Source organism: Bombina bombina, chromosome 1 (genome assembly GCF_027579735.1).
Source record: "Bombina bombina isolate aBomBom1 chromosome 1, aBomBom1.pri, whole genome shotgun sequence".
Classification (NCBI taxonomy): Eukaryota; Metazoa; Chordata; class Amphibia; order Anura; family Bombinatoridae; genus Bombina; species Bombina bombina.
In genome coordinates this window covers 604,186,447-604,204,422 of record NC_069499.1, presented here as the reverse complement: position 1 = coordinate 604,204,422, position 17,976 = coordinate 604,186,447, and the positions used below count along the sequence as shown (strand labels likewise).

The window sequence follows — 17,976 nt, the reverse complement described above, 5'->3', positions numbered from 1 at the left end:
TCTGCAGGGGGGCAGCATTGCACAAGCAGTTCACCAGAACTGCTTGTACAGTGACATATGCCGACAGTGTATGCTGTAAGCATTTATCGATGTGCGGTGGACATGATCGCTACAGCAGATCAAGTCCGTCCGTCCGCCTTTGTATAAATCGGCCCCTATATGTCTATCAAACAATGTTTAATGGTGAAAAAAATTATTTAAAAAAATGGAAAACGCCTTTTTTACCCACAAAGGAAGAGTGGGTTAATAAGGTTAATGAACATATCTTAAATGAAGAATATTATTTTTTGAAAAACAGTAATATAGAGAGATACTTAGTGCTAAGGAAATTTGATTTCACTGATTTAAGAGATCATACGAAATTATTGGTAGATTCCTATGGAAATGTTTGTCAATGTATGTTCTATTGTTGTATGTTTTTTTGTTTTATTTTTGTAAAAGAATATTAACAATAAAAATTATTTTAAAAAAATAATTGAACCACGCTAACTTCCAAACTTTGCAGTATCGCAACCGCGTTAGCCTATTCTCACCATAGACATCAATGGAGAGCACAGAAGCAAAACAAATAAAGTCCATCCTTTGTGTGGTAACGCAACAGGAGTTATTCATATTTCACATTCCAATATTCATCACTTACAGAACAATATTTTTATTGTAAATACATATTTCTATATATACAGTATATATCTGTATATACCTAAACCTGTATATCTATCTATTCCTATAGATATATAAGTATAGATATCTATTTTACATTAACATCATATATATATACAGTATATATATATATATATATATATATATATATACACACACATATATATATATACTGTATATAGAATATGTATATATTTAGTAATAAAAATTATTATTTTTTCTATGTGAAGAACATAGGATTGTAAAATATGTGTAACATGATTTGTGTTTTCTGATTTAGGTCTAACGCAATGTCAGGTTAGCACACATAAAGAATTACTAATCTGAAATTGCGTTTTTGAAATATTAAACATAAAATATTAAAACATAATAATAATTATTAAAAATTACTGTACATTCTATACATACTATAACACACACACACACACACACACACATATATATATATATATATATATATATATATATATATATATATATATATGTGTCCAAAAAGATCAGCACACACCATCAATGAACATCATCCCGGTGCACTACAAAATAACGTAGTAAGAACCTTCTGAAAATCCGGATCCGGTGTAAATCCCTGTAGATTCTCAAAAACGTAGGCACTCAGAGTAAAGATTAAACACCTTTAATGCATAACAATATGCTGTTATTCCATAACGTTTCGGCTCCAAACAGAGGCCTTGTTCACATGGAGACAAGAAGAAATATAAACAACATATCCCTATGTTATATGTTGTATATATTTCTTCTTGCCTCCATGTGAACAAGGCCTCTGTTCGGGGCCAAAATGTTATGGAATAACAGCATATTGCATTAAAGGTGTTTAATCTGTACTCTGAGTGCCTACGTTTTTGAGAATCTACAGGGATTTACACCGGATCCGGATTTTCAGAAGGTTCTTACCAAATATATATATATATATATATATATATATATATATATATATATATATATACTGTATATATATATATATATATATATATATATATATATATATATATATATTCTACGGATTATTCAGAATTTTCTACAGTATGTACTGTATAATTTTTTTTATATTTATTTATATTTCTTTAGTGTTTATATGAGTGTAACTGTAATTTTAAAATGTATTTATTTTGCACTCTCGCTATCGCATTTACTTTGAACGTTGCATGCAAAAGGCTGAAACAAATGATATAGCTTGTGCGAAAAAGTTAGCTCACCACTTAATCAAGCTCCAACTGCTTACTGTCCTTTTTATAACATGTAAACACAATCATAGTGACAACAGGTTAGTATTGATGCTGCTGTAGCTATACATCTATACTATAATCGCGTTTGTAATGCGTCCGTTGGTGTCGCCAGTTGCCCACTCATCATCAAAAGGAATGTTGGCTGTGCAAGGCAGCCAAAAGAATGTTGGCTGTGCGCGCAGCCAAAAGAATTCACCAGTATGAAGCAAAGCTGCATCCTAGTGGATTCCGAAAATGGCAGGGTGGTGAAAGAACCCACTGCAGGTGGATTCTTTCACCACCCTGCCATTTTCGGAATCCACCCAGATGCAGTGAAGGCAAACTGAGCATTACAACAACAAAAAACGCCCGCAATAAGTGTTAAAAAAAAAACTAACCGCCCGCAATAAGTATTAAAAAAAACCCGCCCGTACAAAGTATTAAGAAAAAAAACCTAACCGCTTGCACAAAGTATTAAAAAAACAACAACATAATAAAATTAACCCCTAAATCCGCCAACTCCAACATCGCAAACTACCTAATACATCTATTAACCCCTAATCCGCCATTCCCCCACATCGCAAATTAAATAATTCATTTATTAACCTCCTAAACCTCCCTCCACCACCAACGCATTAAACCTAATTTACCTATTAACTACTAAACCACCAAACCCCACAACACAAATAACTAATTTAATGACTAAGCCAAAGAAAAAAAAACCCTATTAAGAGAATAGGGAAAAGTATGCTCTTTCTACACATAAAGTTTATATTTTTCCACTTAAAATTTAACTTTTACTAGTTGTAGTTAAAAAAGGCAACAGAAATAGAAGTTGTATCTAGCGTGCCAGAAAAATAGTTAAAAACACAACTCTGTAACTGTGACTTGTATAAAGTACTTCAATGTTGCTGATTTTAAGTTGTTTATCACATATGAGGAGGAGGGGAAAAAATCAATGATATTAGGTAAATGTAAGAGCCTCTATTTAGGAGCTGTGTCCTGTATTGCCCTATATTAGGGTAGATAAGTCACTTTTTTTTACACTAAATATGCTATAAATCCCTTCCCCATCCTTCCCACAATATGTCCCAAATGTTACAACAACAAATAAAAATATAAATTAGTAGATAGTCTGAAATTAACAGAGTGCAGTTAAAATAAACACGAAGCCCCTGATGCGGTCGCGTTTCACTTATACGCTTCCTCAGAGTGGGTCCGGCACGCCGTTTGACTCAAGCTATTATGGGGTTACTAAACCCTCCTACCGTGCTTCAGATTGGTTCATTGCATGGAGCAGGAATGTGAGCTATTGGTACATTGAGCTGTCAATACAGATCAGTTAATTGAATGAAAACAACTTAACTCTGTGTGTGCCATATAAGATACAGGGTTGGAGGTTTGTGCACACTTCGACAAAATGTGTTACAAAGGATTTTAATTTAATTGGAATTGGGAAATGTGTAGATTTTCTGTGTTCTTTCTCAAAAGCCAATAACTAAAAGTAATAACTGCGCATCAGTGTGTTATGATAAAGGGCATAAATATTTATAACCCATGTCGGGGTTCATGCAGAAAAATATTGCTTTTTATGTAGTGAGGTCCATGCTTATTATATGTTGAGGTAAAAGTAGATCATGCTGATCATACTATTGGCACATTGAGCTGTTAGTACAGATCAGTTATAATTAAATAAAAACAAACTAAAATCTGTGTGCGCCATATGAGATACAGAGTTGGAAATTTGTGCACACATTGTTTCAGAGTTCATGCAAAGGAATATTACTTTTTATGTAATGAGGTAACAGTAAATCATGCTGAGAGTACAGCACTGCATTATATGTGTATATTTTCTAATAAATAGCTTAAAGAATATTGCTTTTTATGTAATAAAGTAAAATTAAATCATGCTGATCATGCTATTGGTACATTGAGCTGTCAATACAAATCAGTTAATTGAATGAAAACAGCTTAACTCTGTGTGCGCCATGTAGAATACATAGTTGGAGGTTTGTGCACACATTGACAAAATGTATTACTTATTCCTGCATGAAGTAGGAATGTGATCTATTGGTACATTGAGCTGTCAATACAGATCAGTTAATTGAATCAAAAAAAACTTAACTCTGTGTGCGCCGTATAAGATACAGGGTTGGAGGTTTGTGCACACTTCGACAAAATGTGTTACATAAGATTTTAATTTAGTTGGAATATGTAGGGAAATGTGTATTTTTCTGTGTTCTTTCTCGAAAGTCAATAACTAAAAGTAATGACTGCGCATCAGTGTGTTATGATAGAGGGCATAGATATTTATAACCCATGTCTGGGTTCATGCAGAAAAATATTGCTTTTTATGTAGTGAGGTACATGCTTATTATATGATAAGGTAAAAGTAGATCATGCTGATCATACTATTGGTACATTGAACTGTTAATACAGATCAGTTAATTAAATTAAAACAAACTAAACTCTGTATGCGCCATATGAGATACAGAGTTGGGAATTTGTGCACACATAGGTCCAAAGTTCATGCAAAAGACTATTGCTTTGTTATGTAATGAGGTAACAGTAGACCATGCTGAGAGTACAGCACTGCATTATGTGTGTATATTTGCTAATACATAGCTTAAAGAATATTGCTTTTTATGTAATAAAGTAAAATTAAATCATGCTGATCATGCTATTAGTACATTGAGCTCTCAATACAAATCTGTTAATTGAATGAAAACAGCTTAACTCTGTGTGCGCCGTATAAAATACATAGTTGGAGGTTTGTACACACATCGACAAAATATGTTACTTAAGATTTTATTTTGATTGGAATTTGCAAAGAAATGTGTGGATTTTCTGTGTTCTTTCTTTGCTTTGTGAAACAATAATAAAATGAAAAAAAGGGGGGGGGTGCTGTGATTGATATGACTCACATCATAATTCAAAAGACAGCTCACTAAAATATGCTGTCATTCAAAAGCAAATTTGGGCATTAGGGGCAGCAACATGGAACACACTTTGTTACAAATGGAATGCAAATGGATTCATTTACTTAACACTGTTAGACCTTTTGGTCTTAATGATTTTAATAACTACAATGTGTTCCTTTAAAAACACAATGGAAATCTGCAGATATTTCTGGTCTTAATTATTCTAATACCTTCTAATAATGTATATAGGATACATGCCAGTACTAATTCAATGGAAAGTATAACTAACAATTAATGCAAAATATGCATAACTGTGCACTCTCAGAAATGGGGATTAAACTTGAGTATGATTTCACCTCACAATATGCACTAGATACACACAAAAAATTAACAGAAGTTTTTAAACTTTTCTTATTTTTGTTTTCTTTTTTTCACCTCACCAGTCCAGTCCCAAATTTAGGTTAATACAGAGCCCACTAGTGATCTCTAGCAATGCTTCCTAACTTCAACACAGGCTGTCATACCAATCACAGCACCCCTCCCTTTTTTCGTTTCATTATTGTTTCACAAAGCAACATCCATTCCACCTTTGTCACAATAGCGCACCAATTAATTCTCACGATTCAGTTAATCTAGTCACTAGAAATGACATGCTTATACGCAGTCGTTACTTTCAGTTATCAGCTTTCAAAAAAGAACATAGAAAATCCACACATTTCTTTGCAAATTCCAATCAAAATAAAATCTTAAGTAACATATTTTGTCGATGTGTGCACAAACCTCCAACTATGTATTTTACAGAGTTAAGCTGTTTTCATTCAATTAACAGATTTGTATTGACATCTCAATGTACCAATAGCATGATCAACATGATTTAATTTTACTTTATTACATAAAAAGCAATATTCTTTAAGCTATTTATTAGCAAATATACACACATAATGCAGTGCCATACTCTCAGCATGATCTACTGTTACCTCATTACATAAAAAGTAATATTTTTCTTCATGAACCCCGACATGGGTTATAAATATTTATGCCCTTTATCATAACACACTGATGCGCAGTTATTACTTTTAATTATTGGCTTTCGAGAAAGAACACAGAAAATCTACACATTTCCCAATTCCAATTAAATTAAAATCCTTTGTAACACATTTTGTCGAAGTGTGCACAAACCTCCAACCCTGTATCTTATATGGCACACACAGAGTTAAGTTGTTTTCATTCAATTAACTGATCTGTATTGACAGCTCAATGTACCAATAGCTCACATTCCTGCTGCATGCAATGAACCAATCTGAAGCACGGTAGGAGGGTTTAGTAACCCCATAATAGCTTGAGTCAAAAAGTGCGCCGGACCCCCTCGAGGAAGCGTATAAGTGAAACGCGACTGCGTCAGGGGCTTCGTGTTTATTTTAACTGCACTCTGTTAATTTCAGACTATCTACTAATTGATATTTTTATTTGTTGTAACATTTGTTGTAACGTTTGGGACATATTGTGGGAAGGATGGGGAAGGGATTAATAGCATATTTAGTGTAAAAAAGGTGGCTTACCTACCCTAATATAGGGCAATACAGGACACAGTTCCTAAATAGAGGCTCTTACATTTACCTAATATCATTGATTTTTTCCCCTCCTCCTCATATGTGATAAACAACTTAAAATCAGCAACGTTGAAGTACTTTATACAAGTCACAGTTACAGAGTTGTGTTTTTAACTATTTTTCTGGCACGCTAGATACAACTTCTATTTCTGCTGCCTTTTTTAACTACAACTAGTAAAAGTTAAATTTTAAGTGGAAAAATATAAACTTTATGTGTAGAAAGAGCATACTTTTCCCTATTCTCTAATAGGGCTTTTTTTTCTTTGGTTTAGTCATTAAATTAGTTATTTGTGTTGTGGGGTTTGGTGGTTTAGGAGTTAATAGGTAAATTAGGTTTAATGCGTTGGTGGTGGATGGCGGTTTAGGGGGTTAATAAATTTATTTAATTTGCGATGTGGAGGAATGGCACACTGAAGATTGAATGCAAGGTACTCCATATTTATTGGGGTACCTTACATTCCTATTGGCTAAATTTTTTTTAAATCAGCCAATAGGATGAGAGCTACTGAGATCTTATTGGCTGATTTGAACAGCCAATAGCATTTCAGTAGCTTGAATCCTATTGGCTGATTTAAAAATTTCAGTCAATAGGAATGCAAGGTACCCCAAATTGATTGCGGTACCTTGCATGCAATCTTAAGTTTACGACGGACATCTGATGAAGAGGAGCCTCCATGCCACCAAGCAACGCTGCCGCCCACCGAGGACCGCTGCCATTGAGGACCGCCGCTATTGAAGACCGCTGCTGAGGATCCAGGCATCGGGAACACAGCTCCGCACCCCTGCTCCACATCGCCTTCACTCCGGATAAAGATCAAAGATGATGGAGCCGTCTGGAAGAAGACCTTCTCTGCCGGACTTCAGGAACAGTGAGTACTTAGGTTTAGGCTTTTTTATTTTCATTTTTGTGGTGTTTTTATTTTTTAGATTAGGGTTTTATTGGGCTAGAAAAAGAGCTGATTGCCCTTTTAAGGGCAGTAAAAGAGCTGAATGCCCTTTTACGAGCAATGCCCATACAAATGCCCCTTTCGGGGCAATGGGTAGTTTAGTTTTTTTAGTGTTTTTTTTTTATTTTTGAGGGTTTGGTGGGTGGGGCTTTTTTACTGTTGGGGGGACTAAGTATGTTTTAGAGGTAAAAGAGCTGTTTAACTTAGGACAATGCCCTACAAAAGGCCCTTTTAAGGGCTATTGGTAGTTTAGTATTAGATTAGGGGGTGTTTTGATTTTGGGGGGGATTTATTTTTATAGGGGTATTACTTTAGGTTTAATTTTTTTTATTTTGGATAGCTTTGTTTATTCTTTTCTGTCATTTTACTTTTTTATTTTTTGTAAATTTAGCTTGGGGGTTTTATTTTTTCAACATAGACTGTTTATCGCCTAGTTTTATTATAAAACCGTTTGGAATAGGGGAAAGACATGTTGTTGTTTTGTTTTTTTTACATATTAAACTATAGGAAAGCACCCTGAAAAAAAAGGGTTTAAGTTTGGTGCAGTAAGAATGTTGGCACCATCACTAATGAGATGTGTAACCACTAACCAGCTCTCACCACCATCAGTTTTCAAAATTATTCCATTCATTTATTCTTCTCATACTATATGCTAATAAATAATCTTAATATACTGTATTCCATATAGGCCAGCAATACCTAAAACTTAGTTACAATCAAGCATACAACAGGTAAAGGACCAGAAAACACTTGCAACGTGTATGCTAGAATATAACTAACTAAGTATATGCCTAAAAGCCTCCTGGCTCTTCCTAATTTGTATGACTGTAACTACACTCATTGACCTCAAAAGAACCTATTTCCCATTTCATATCTTGGCACTAACCATTCAGCTATACCTACATATTCCATAAGACTAAGGGGCATATTTATCAAGCTCCGTATGGCGGCGGACAGACATTGTTGGAAATCAACCCGATCCAATACAATCGGGTTGATTGACACCCCTTCTGGCGGCCGCGAATCTGCAGGGGGCGGCGTTGCACCAGCAGTTCACAAGAACTGCTGGTGCAATGATAAATGCCAACAGCGTATGGTGTCAGCATTTATCGATGTGCAGCGGACATGAGCCACAATATCGGATCATGACCACTCGCACTTTCTTAAATAGTCCCCTATCTGTAAAAAAGACTATTTCAGAAGACATTTCTGTAGCTCCACTTAATTACTATTTAAACTTTTTTTCTAATCCTATACAGATTTATAGGACCGTTTTTTTTTTTATTTATTTAAGAAAAGGAAGAATAAAAAGAAAATGCATTTTCACACAATTGTTTTTTAATAGAAATTTCTGGGTTTGTAGATAGCATTGTAAAAAAAAAAAAAAAGTTATATATACATACCAGTATTTGTCTCTCAAGTGGTGGATTTTCCTCTGGCTCTACTTTTTCCACACATGTCACCTTCTCCAGATCCACAGAGCCTTTTTTACTGCCTCGGCGCTGGGGGTAGAACCACAACATGACAACCTTATTTCTCATATCATTGTTACATAATTTAGTCTATTTAAGAAACTTTAAATTTAAATCGGCATCTGTCATTAACTTACATATTTAGGGCAAGATAACAAGTGGTGTGCCATTTAGCACTTTCGCTCGCACACAAACACAGCTAGAAATAAAAATTAACGTAACTAGGTTTATGTGCTAATTACAGGGATTGAAAAATTTATCCAAGAGCTAGTAGTCCCATGCATGAAATTTCTTAGTCGCCCACTTTTTCAATGCCAAATTTTCACTGTTGTATGTAAACATGTAATACCCTTTTATTGCACATTTGTATTAAGAATAAAACACTTTTGCCTAGATTACGAGTTTGGCGTTAGAGGCTGTGCGGTGCTAACAAGCAGTTTATGCTCACCGCTCACTTAGACAACCCTGGTATTACAAGCTTCTACAAACCCGGCGTTAGCTGCAAAAAAGTGAGCGAAGAGCAAAATTTAGCTCCACATCTCACCTCAATACCAGCGCTGCTTACGTTAGCGGTGAGCTGCTAAAACGTGCACGATTTCCCCATGGGAATCAATGGGGGAGAGCCGGCTGAAAAAAACCTAACACCTGCAAAAAAGCAGCGTAAAGCTCCTAACGCAGCCCCATTGATTCCTACGGGGAAACACATTTTATGTCTACACCTAACACCCTAACATGAACCCCGAGTCTAAACACCCCTAATATAATACACTTATTAACCCCTAATCTGCCGCCCCTAACATCGCTGACACCTACATTAAATTATTAACCCCTAATCTGCCACTCTGGACACCGCCGCCACCAAAATTATACTTATGAACCCCTAATCTGCCGCCCCCAACATCGCTGACACCTAAATTTTATTTATTAACCCCTAATCTGCCGCCCCCTATGTCACCGCAACCTACCTACATTTATTAACCCCTATCAACCAATCGGAATTAAGGTACAAAAAATCCTATTGGCTGATGCAATCAGCCAATAGGATTGAACTGGCATTCTATTGGCTGATTGGATCAGCCAATAGGATTGAAGTTCAATCCTATTGGCTGATTGCATCAGCCAATAGGGCCAATAGGGCTTTTGCGGGGCCTTTTTGCCCTGCAAAAGGCCCTTTTAAGGGCTATTTGTAATTTAGTGTAGGGTAGGGCTTTTTTTATTTTGGGGGCTTTTTTATTTTGTTAGGGGATTAGAGTAGGTGTAATTGTTTAAAAATCTTGTAATTTCTTTGTTGTTTTCTGTAATTTACTGTTTATTTGTTTTTTCGTACTTTAGATAATTTTATTTAATTGTAATTAATTGTATTTAATTTAGTTAATTTATTTAATTATAGTGTAGTGTTAGGCGTAATTGTAACTTAGGTTAGGTTTTATTTTACAGGTAAATTTGTCTTTATTTTAACTAAGTAGTTATTAAATAGTTAACAACTATTTAGTAACTATTCTACCTAGTTAAAATAAATACAAAGTTGATTGTAAAAATAAAAATAAACCCTAAGCTAGATACAATGTAACTATTAGTTATATTGTAGCTAGCTTAGGGTTTATTTTATAGGTAAGTATTTCGTTTTAAATAGGAATTATTTAGTTAATGATAGTAATTTTATTTAGATTTATTGTAATTATATTTAAGTTAGGGGGGTTAGGGTTAGACTTAGGTTTAGGGGTTAATACATTTAATATAGTTGCGGCGAAGTTGGGGGTGGCAGATTAGGGGTTAATAAATGTAGGTAGGTGTCGGCAATGTTAGGGACGGCAGATTAGGGGTTAATAATATTTCACTAGTGTTTGCGATGCGGGAGTGCGGCAGTTTAGGGGTTAATATGTTTATTATAGTGGCGGCGATGTCCGATTTGGCAGATTAGGGGGTTAAAATATTTATTTTAGTGTTTGTGATGTGGGGGGGGGCCTCGGTTTAGGGGTTAATAGGTAGTTTATGGGTGTTAGTGTACTTTTTAGCACTTTAGTTAAGAGTTTTATGCTAGGGCGTTGTAATGTAAAACTCTTAACTACTGTCACTGACTTTTAATTGCGGTACCAGGCTTGACAGGAGAGGCTGTACCGCTCACTTTTGGTCAGACTCGTAATACCGGCGCTATGCAAGTCCCATAGAAAACATAGGATACGCAGTTGATGTAAGTGGATTTGCGGTATTTCCGAGTCTTGCCAAAAAGTTGAGCGGTACACCTGTACCTGCAAGACTCGTAATACCAGCGAGCGTTAAAGCAGCGTTAGGACCTCTTAAAGGGACACTGTACCCCAAAATTTAATTTTGTGATTCAGATTGAGCATGAAATTTTATGCAAATTTCGAATTTACTCCTATTATCAAATTTTCTTCATTCTCTTGGTATCTTTATTTGAAATGCAAGAATGTAAGTTTAGATGCTGGCCCATTTTTGGTGAACAACCTGGGTTGTCCTTGCTGATTGGTGGATAAATTCCTCCACCAATAAAAAAGTGCTGTCCAGAGTACTGAAACCAAAAAAAAGCTTAGATGCCTTCTTTTTCGAAAAATGATAGCAAGAGAACGAAGAAAAATTAGAAAGTTGCTTCAAATTGCATGCTCTTTCTGAATTACAAAGGAACAAATGTGGGTTCAGTGTCCCTTTAACGCTGCTTTTTAACCCTAACGCACAACTCGTAATCTAGGCCTTTGTATTTAGTTATAAACTTGTTAATAATGTAAACGTTTTCTCCTACCTAAAAAGATCCATTTCTTCTTCAGATGTCATCAAGCTGAGGCAGGAATAGATAGGCACACAATCAGTCTTGGGCAGACACACACACCTCTCTCACACATTCCACACACAGACAGACACACACACACACAAACAGATACACACACACACAAACAGATACACACACACACAAACAGATACACACACACACACAAACAGATACACACACACACAAACAGATACACACACACAAACAGATACACAGACACAGATACAGTCATACACAGAGATACACACACTCACAGAGGGACATACATTCAGAGATACACACACTCACACAGATATAGACACGCACAAAGAGATATACACAAAGATACATTAATGCACACACACACAGCGATACACACGTACACAGAGATATACACACATACATACATAAACACACACACACACAGAGATAAACCACACATAGGGATAAACACACACACACACACACTCCACACACACAGAGATAAACACAGAGATACACACACACAAATACACACACACACACAAACTGGGATAAACACACACAGAGATACACACATAGACAGATACACACACACACACACACACACACAGAGGCAAACTCTCTCTATCTCACACACACACACACACACACACACACACACACAGACACACACACTCACAGTATTTGATGACTGCTGATAACATTGTATAGAAATTATTCTTCTTGCTAATTGAGAGAGTTCCTAAACATAACCAGGTATACACCCATACTGAGTTTTCTAAACTTCAGATAATCATCATACAAGATATGGCATGCACCTCCATACTGCACATGAGAGAACCTTTTTAGACCATTATTGCCACTCTAGGCACACTCTTTACCCTCCAAATCTAGAACAACCCCTGACCCCCACTCTTTAAGGGAACACAGTCTGGAAACAATTTAAAGTTGTCCTTTTGGGGCCGATTTAACATGCTGCGAATGCAAAGGTTTCCGCCGGAGCCCTCTGAGGTGGCGGACTGCAATAATTCTGATCAGATACAATTTACATAACTGTTTTTTACTGAATTATTTGCTGTTCTTAGACATGAGTATAATAGAAAATGTAAGCTTTCCTTTTCCCGCTGTGCAACTAAGGATTAGTTAGAAACAGAAAACTTGCTAGTCATGGGAACTGGTTTCTGTGCACTTCCAGGTGCTGATTCTAGATTTTATATTGAATCTTTCAGCTAAACTCTCCCTGAAATTTCCCTGCTTCTATTTCACATAATCTAGCAGAGATGTGACCTTATTTTATTTAATGTGTGCTAAACTTAGCTCATTTTAATTGCATGTTTCAACTCTACTAATTAAACAGAGCAGGTAATTAAAAGTGACAAGGTTAATATTGTAATTCAACCTTTTACTTTTTCTCAATCTATTATACAACCAATCAGCAAGAGCCCATGTGATCTGAGAGGCTTACACATTCTGAAACTCACTATCACCTAGATTACAAGTTTTGCGCTATTGAGGGTGTGAAACGAACGCAACAAAAGTTGCGTTATTTCACCCTCCATATCGCTGCCATTACAAGTTTTTAAAAAGCCACCTTGTGCATGCGATATGGTGGCGATGAGCTCCATACTGCACAAAATCCAAGGGCTGAGAATACGTGCTTGTGGACGCTTTCCTCATAGACATAAATGGGGAGAGCGGGTTAGAAAAAAAACACCTGAAGCACGGAATGGCGATTGCCGTAACGCAACCCCATTGATGTCTATGGGGAAAAAAAGTTACGTTTAAACCTAACACCCCAACATAAACCCCATGTCTAAACACCCCTAATCTGCTGCCCCAAAATCGCTGACACCTACATAAAGTTATTAACCCCTAATCTGCTACTCCCGCCATCACCGCCACCTAAATAAAGTTATTAACCCCTATTCTGCCGCTCCCCGACATCGCCATCACTATAATAAAGTTATTAACCCCTATTCCCCCGCCCCAACATTGCCCACACTATAATAAAGATATTAACCCCTATTCCGCCCCGCTCCCCGACATCGCCACCACTAAATAAAGTTATTAACCCCTAAACTTCTGTCCTCCCACATCACCGCAACTAAATAAACCTATTAACCGCTAAACCGCCAGCCCCCCACATCTCAAAAAATAAATTAAACTATTAACCCCTAAATCTAACAACCCCCTAACTTTATATTAAAATTAGTATCCCTATCTTAAAATAAAAACTTACCTGTGAAATAAAAAAAAAAAACTAAGTTTAAACTATATATTAAACTAACATTACTATTATACTAAAATAAAAATAACTACAAATTAAATAAACTAAATTGCACTTTATAAAAACCTAACACTACTAAAAATTTACAAAAAATAACAAACACTAAATTACGAAAAATAACAAACGAAATTATCCAAAATAAAAACAATTACACCTAATCTAATAGCCCTATTAAAAGCACCCCCAAAATAATAAAAAAAACCTAGCCTACAATAAACTACCAATAGCCCCTAAAAGGGCCTTTTGTAAAGCATTGCCATAAAGAAATCAGCTCTTTTACCTGTAAAAAAATACAAAGAACCCCCAACAGTAAAACCCACCCCCCAACCAACCCCCAAAATAAAAAAAAACCTAACTCTAACAAAAACCTAAGCTACCTATTGCCCTGAAAAGGGCATTTGTATGGGCATTGCCATTAAAAGGGCATTCAGCTCTTTTTTATTGCCCTGAAAAGGGCATTTAGCTTTTTAAAATAGCCCAAACCCTAATCTAAAAAAAAAAACCCCACCCAAAAAAAGTTTAAAAAACCTAACACTAATTCCCAACGATCCACTTACAGTTTTTGAAGTCCAGACATCCAGGCGGTGAGGCCTTCATCCAGACGGCGAGGTCTTCATCCATCCAGACAGCGTCTTCTATCTTCATCCAGGTGGCATCTTCTATCTTCATACCGGCGGCGCAGAGCGGGTCTATCTTTAAGACATCCGGCAAGGAGCATCCGTACACTGAATCTTCAATGCAAGGGAGCCTTTTCAAAATGGCATCCCTTGCATTCTTATTGGCTGATTTGATTTTTGAAATTCAAATCAGCCAATAGGATGAGAGCTACTGAAATTCTATTGGCTGATTTAAATAGCACCGGATGTCTTGAAGGATGGCTCTGCTCCGTGCCGCCAGGATAAATATAGAAGATGTGGCCTGGATGAAGATAGAAGACACCGCCTGGATGGATGAAGACCTCACCGCCTGGATGAAGACCTCACCGCCTGGATGTCCAGACTTCAGAAACTGTAAGTGGATCGTCGGGGGTTAGTGTTAGGTTTTTTAAACTTTTTTTCTGTGGGTTTCAGGGCAATGGGTAGCTTAGGTTTTTGTTAGTTAGATTTTTTATTTTGGGGGGTTGGTTGGGTGGTGGGTTTTACTGTTGGGGGGTCTTTGTATTTTTTTACAGGTAAAAGAGCTGATTTCTTTAGGGCAATGCCCTACAAAAGTTCATTTTAAGGGCCATTGGTAGTTTATTGTAGGCTAGGGGGGGTAATTTTAGGGGGGCTTTTTTATAGGGCTATTAAATTAGGTGTAATTGTTTTTATTTTGGATCATTTTGTTTGTTATTTTTCGTAATTTAGTATGTTATTTTTCGCAATTTAGTGTTTGTTATTTTTTGTAATTTTTTATTTTTTTATTTTTTGTAATTGTAGATGTGCATTTTTTTTTTATTAGTGTTAGGTTTATTTATTGTGTAATTTAGTTTATTTAATTTGTAGTTATTTTAAGTTTAGTATAATAGTAATGTTAGTTTAATATATAGTTTAAATTTAGGATTTTTTAATTTCACAGGTAAGTTTTTATTTATTTTATGGTAGGGCTCTTTTAATTTTAATATAAAGTTAGGTGGTTATTAGGTTTAGGGGTTAATAGTTTAATTTAGTTTTTTGCAATGTGGGGGACTGGCAGTTTAGGAATTAATAGGTTTATTTAGTGGCGGTGATGTCGGGGAGTGGCGGAATAGGGGTTAATAAATTTTATTAGTGGCGGCGATGTCCGGAGTGGCAGATTAGGGGTTAATAAGTTTAATTTAGTGTTTGCGATGTGGGAGGGCGGTGGAATAGGGGTTAATAGGTAGTTTATGAGTGTTAGTGTACTTTGTAACACTTTAGTTATGAGTTTTGTGTAACAGTTTTGTTGCGTAAAACTCATAACTACTGGTCTCAGATTGTTGAATGGATCATGTGGGTATAGGCTGTAACGCAAGCATTTTAACCTCACCGCACAACCTATAATACCGGCGCTATGGAAATCCCACGTAAAAACATAATTTTTTTAAATCCGGGACTGACATAGCGTTACAGGCTAAAATGCTTGCGGTACAGTTATACCGACAAGACACGTAATGGCTGCACTCCGGTTTTTACGCTGAAATGGCCATTTTTTTCAGCGTTAAAACCGGAAAGCAAAATTCGTAATCTAGGTGAATGGGAGATCCTGCATAAAGCAATGTGAATGTAAGAGTGAGTTTTCCCAAACACAGAAATGTGAGTGTACCCATGCAGGAAAATGTGTATGTGAATTCACTCATCTAGAGTATTGCCAGTGAGAATATGTGATAATGTAAGTTTACCCATACAGGGTAGTGTAAGTGACTAAAGTGTTCATTTCAGTTGCTGGTAGTTTTGTGTTAATATAGGGAATGTGATTTGTGTAGAACTGAGTGCGAGTGAACCTATGTTTGACTGTTAGTGTGTAAATGTGAGCTCACCCTTATAATGAGTGCTCTGATGTACAGACTGTTTTTGTTGTTGTTAACTTTAACACCCTATCCACCAAACTTCACTCCGTGGTCAACCTTTACATTCTTACAACCTCTGTCAACCCTGTCCCCAGTACCTGATCCCTCCTACTTACTCAAGCTAATCTCGCGGTTTCCTCCAGGGAGAGAGGGATTCGGTGTTCTAAAATAAGTTGTCTACCACATAAGAATGCGGGACCTACGTCACTAGCGGTGACGTGAATCAGCTGCTGGAGGTGTGTGGCTCTCACTGCGCATGCACAAGAGGCCCAACCTCCTCAAAACAGCTATTTAAGGCTAAGCAATGGGTCGAGGAATTATATGGCACGTAATCTTCATTGTGCAGGCACAAACAATGCCGCACATGCGTACACGGCCCTAATCTTATCAGAGGGTTCATAATTTTTAGAGGCACTGCTTATGGGGGTTACAAGGCGGTGCTGATGGGGCTTACGTAATTTACACAGGGGGTGCTTATAGGGGTTACAGGGGGTGCTGATGGCGCTTGCGTAAATTACAAAGGGGGTGCTTATAGGGGTTACGGGGGGTGCTGATGGAGCTTATGTAGATTACACAGGGGGTGCTTATGGGCATGACATGCTAATGGTGCTAATGTAGTTTACAGAGGGACATAAGCCCCATAAGCGCACCCCCTCTGTAACCGACATAAGCCCCATCAGCCCCCCTGTAACCCCCATAAGCACCTCCTGTGTAACTTATGTAAGCCCCATCAGCACCACCTTGTTACCCCCATAAGCACCCTCTCCCCCTCCCAGGCACGGCAAGTCGGCGGCGCGCGATGGAACAATTTGGAAATTCAATGGAGGTGGGCAAATCAAACAGACTACGGACCAATCAGATAATACATAGGAAAAAAGCGTTACTGCATTATCTGATTGGTCCATGTGTCCGTGAAGTCAATGTCTTGACAACCAATATGGTCGTGTTTCCATTGTGCCGCTAGTGCCTTGTCTCTGATGAGTGAGGAGTAGGGCTGTGTGCGCATGGACAGCATTGTTCGCACATGCGCATTGAAGATTACGGGCCATAGAATTCCTTGACCCCTTGTTCTAAAATAAGTTGCCTTAAACCGCTGTTTGGAGGAGGTTGGGCCTCTTGCGCATGCGCAGTGAACGCCACACACCTTCAACAGCTCATTTCACGTTGCTGGAAGTGACGTAGGTCCCTCATTCTTATGCATCGCCACTTATTTTAGAACACCGGTGTAATGTGAAGGGACCTAATTTTTCAAAAGAGCGAACCATTTCACTTCCTGTGACGTTTCATCAGCTGTTGCTCTCATTTTGCCCCTAATACGCATGCGTGCCAGCGTCATCACATACCTGGTCGCATACGTCACGGTAAAACTATTTAGACTTGTGAAATTCTGAAACCATTGTATAGCGCATGCGTGGGCTTTTCTATCACAAATGGGGGTGTTTTATGGAACAATGTTTACTCAACACTGTATGTGAATTATGTTGTGAAACAGAAATAAATGTATAGTTATTTAAAAATATTTATTTATATATAACCTCAAACATGGAAAGATGTTTATTCGTCCCTGCATGACAAACAGCCACTCGGATATTGCCACTGCATGT

The 17,976-nt window shown here is 37.0% G+C and overlaps 1 protein-coding gene across 1 annotated transcript in view; it reads right to left on the bottom strand.

Moving 5' to 3' along the window:
• Positions 1-17,976, bottom strand: part of BTK (Bruton tyrosine kinase) — a 303,295-nt gene that overhangs the window by 227,889 nt on the left and 57,430 nt on the right. Inside the window, exon 3 of the mRNA XM_053698951.1 lies at positions 8,765-8,863. Within this exon, the coding sequence (XP_053554926.1) occupies positions 8,765-8,863 (99 nt within the window). The remainder of the gene's footprint in view (positions 1-8,764; positions 8,864-17,976) is intronic.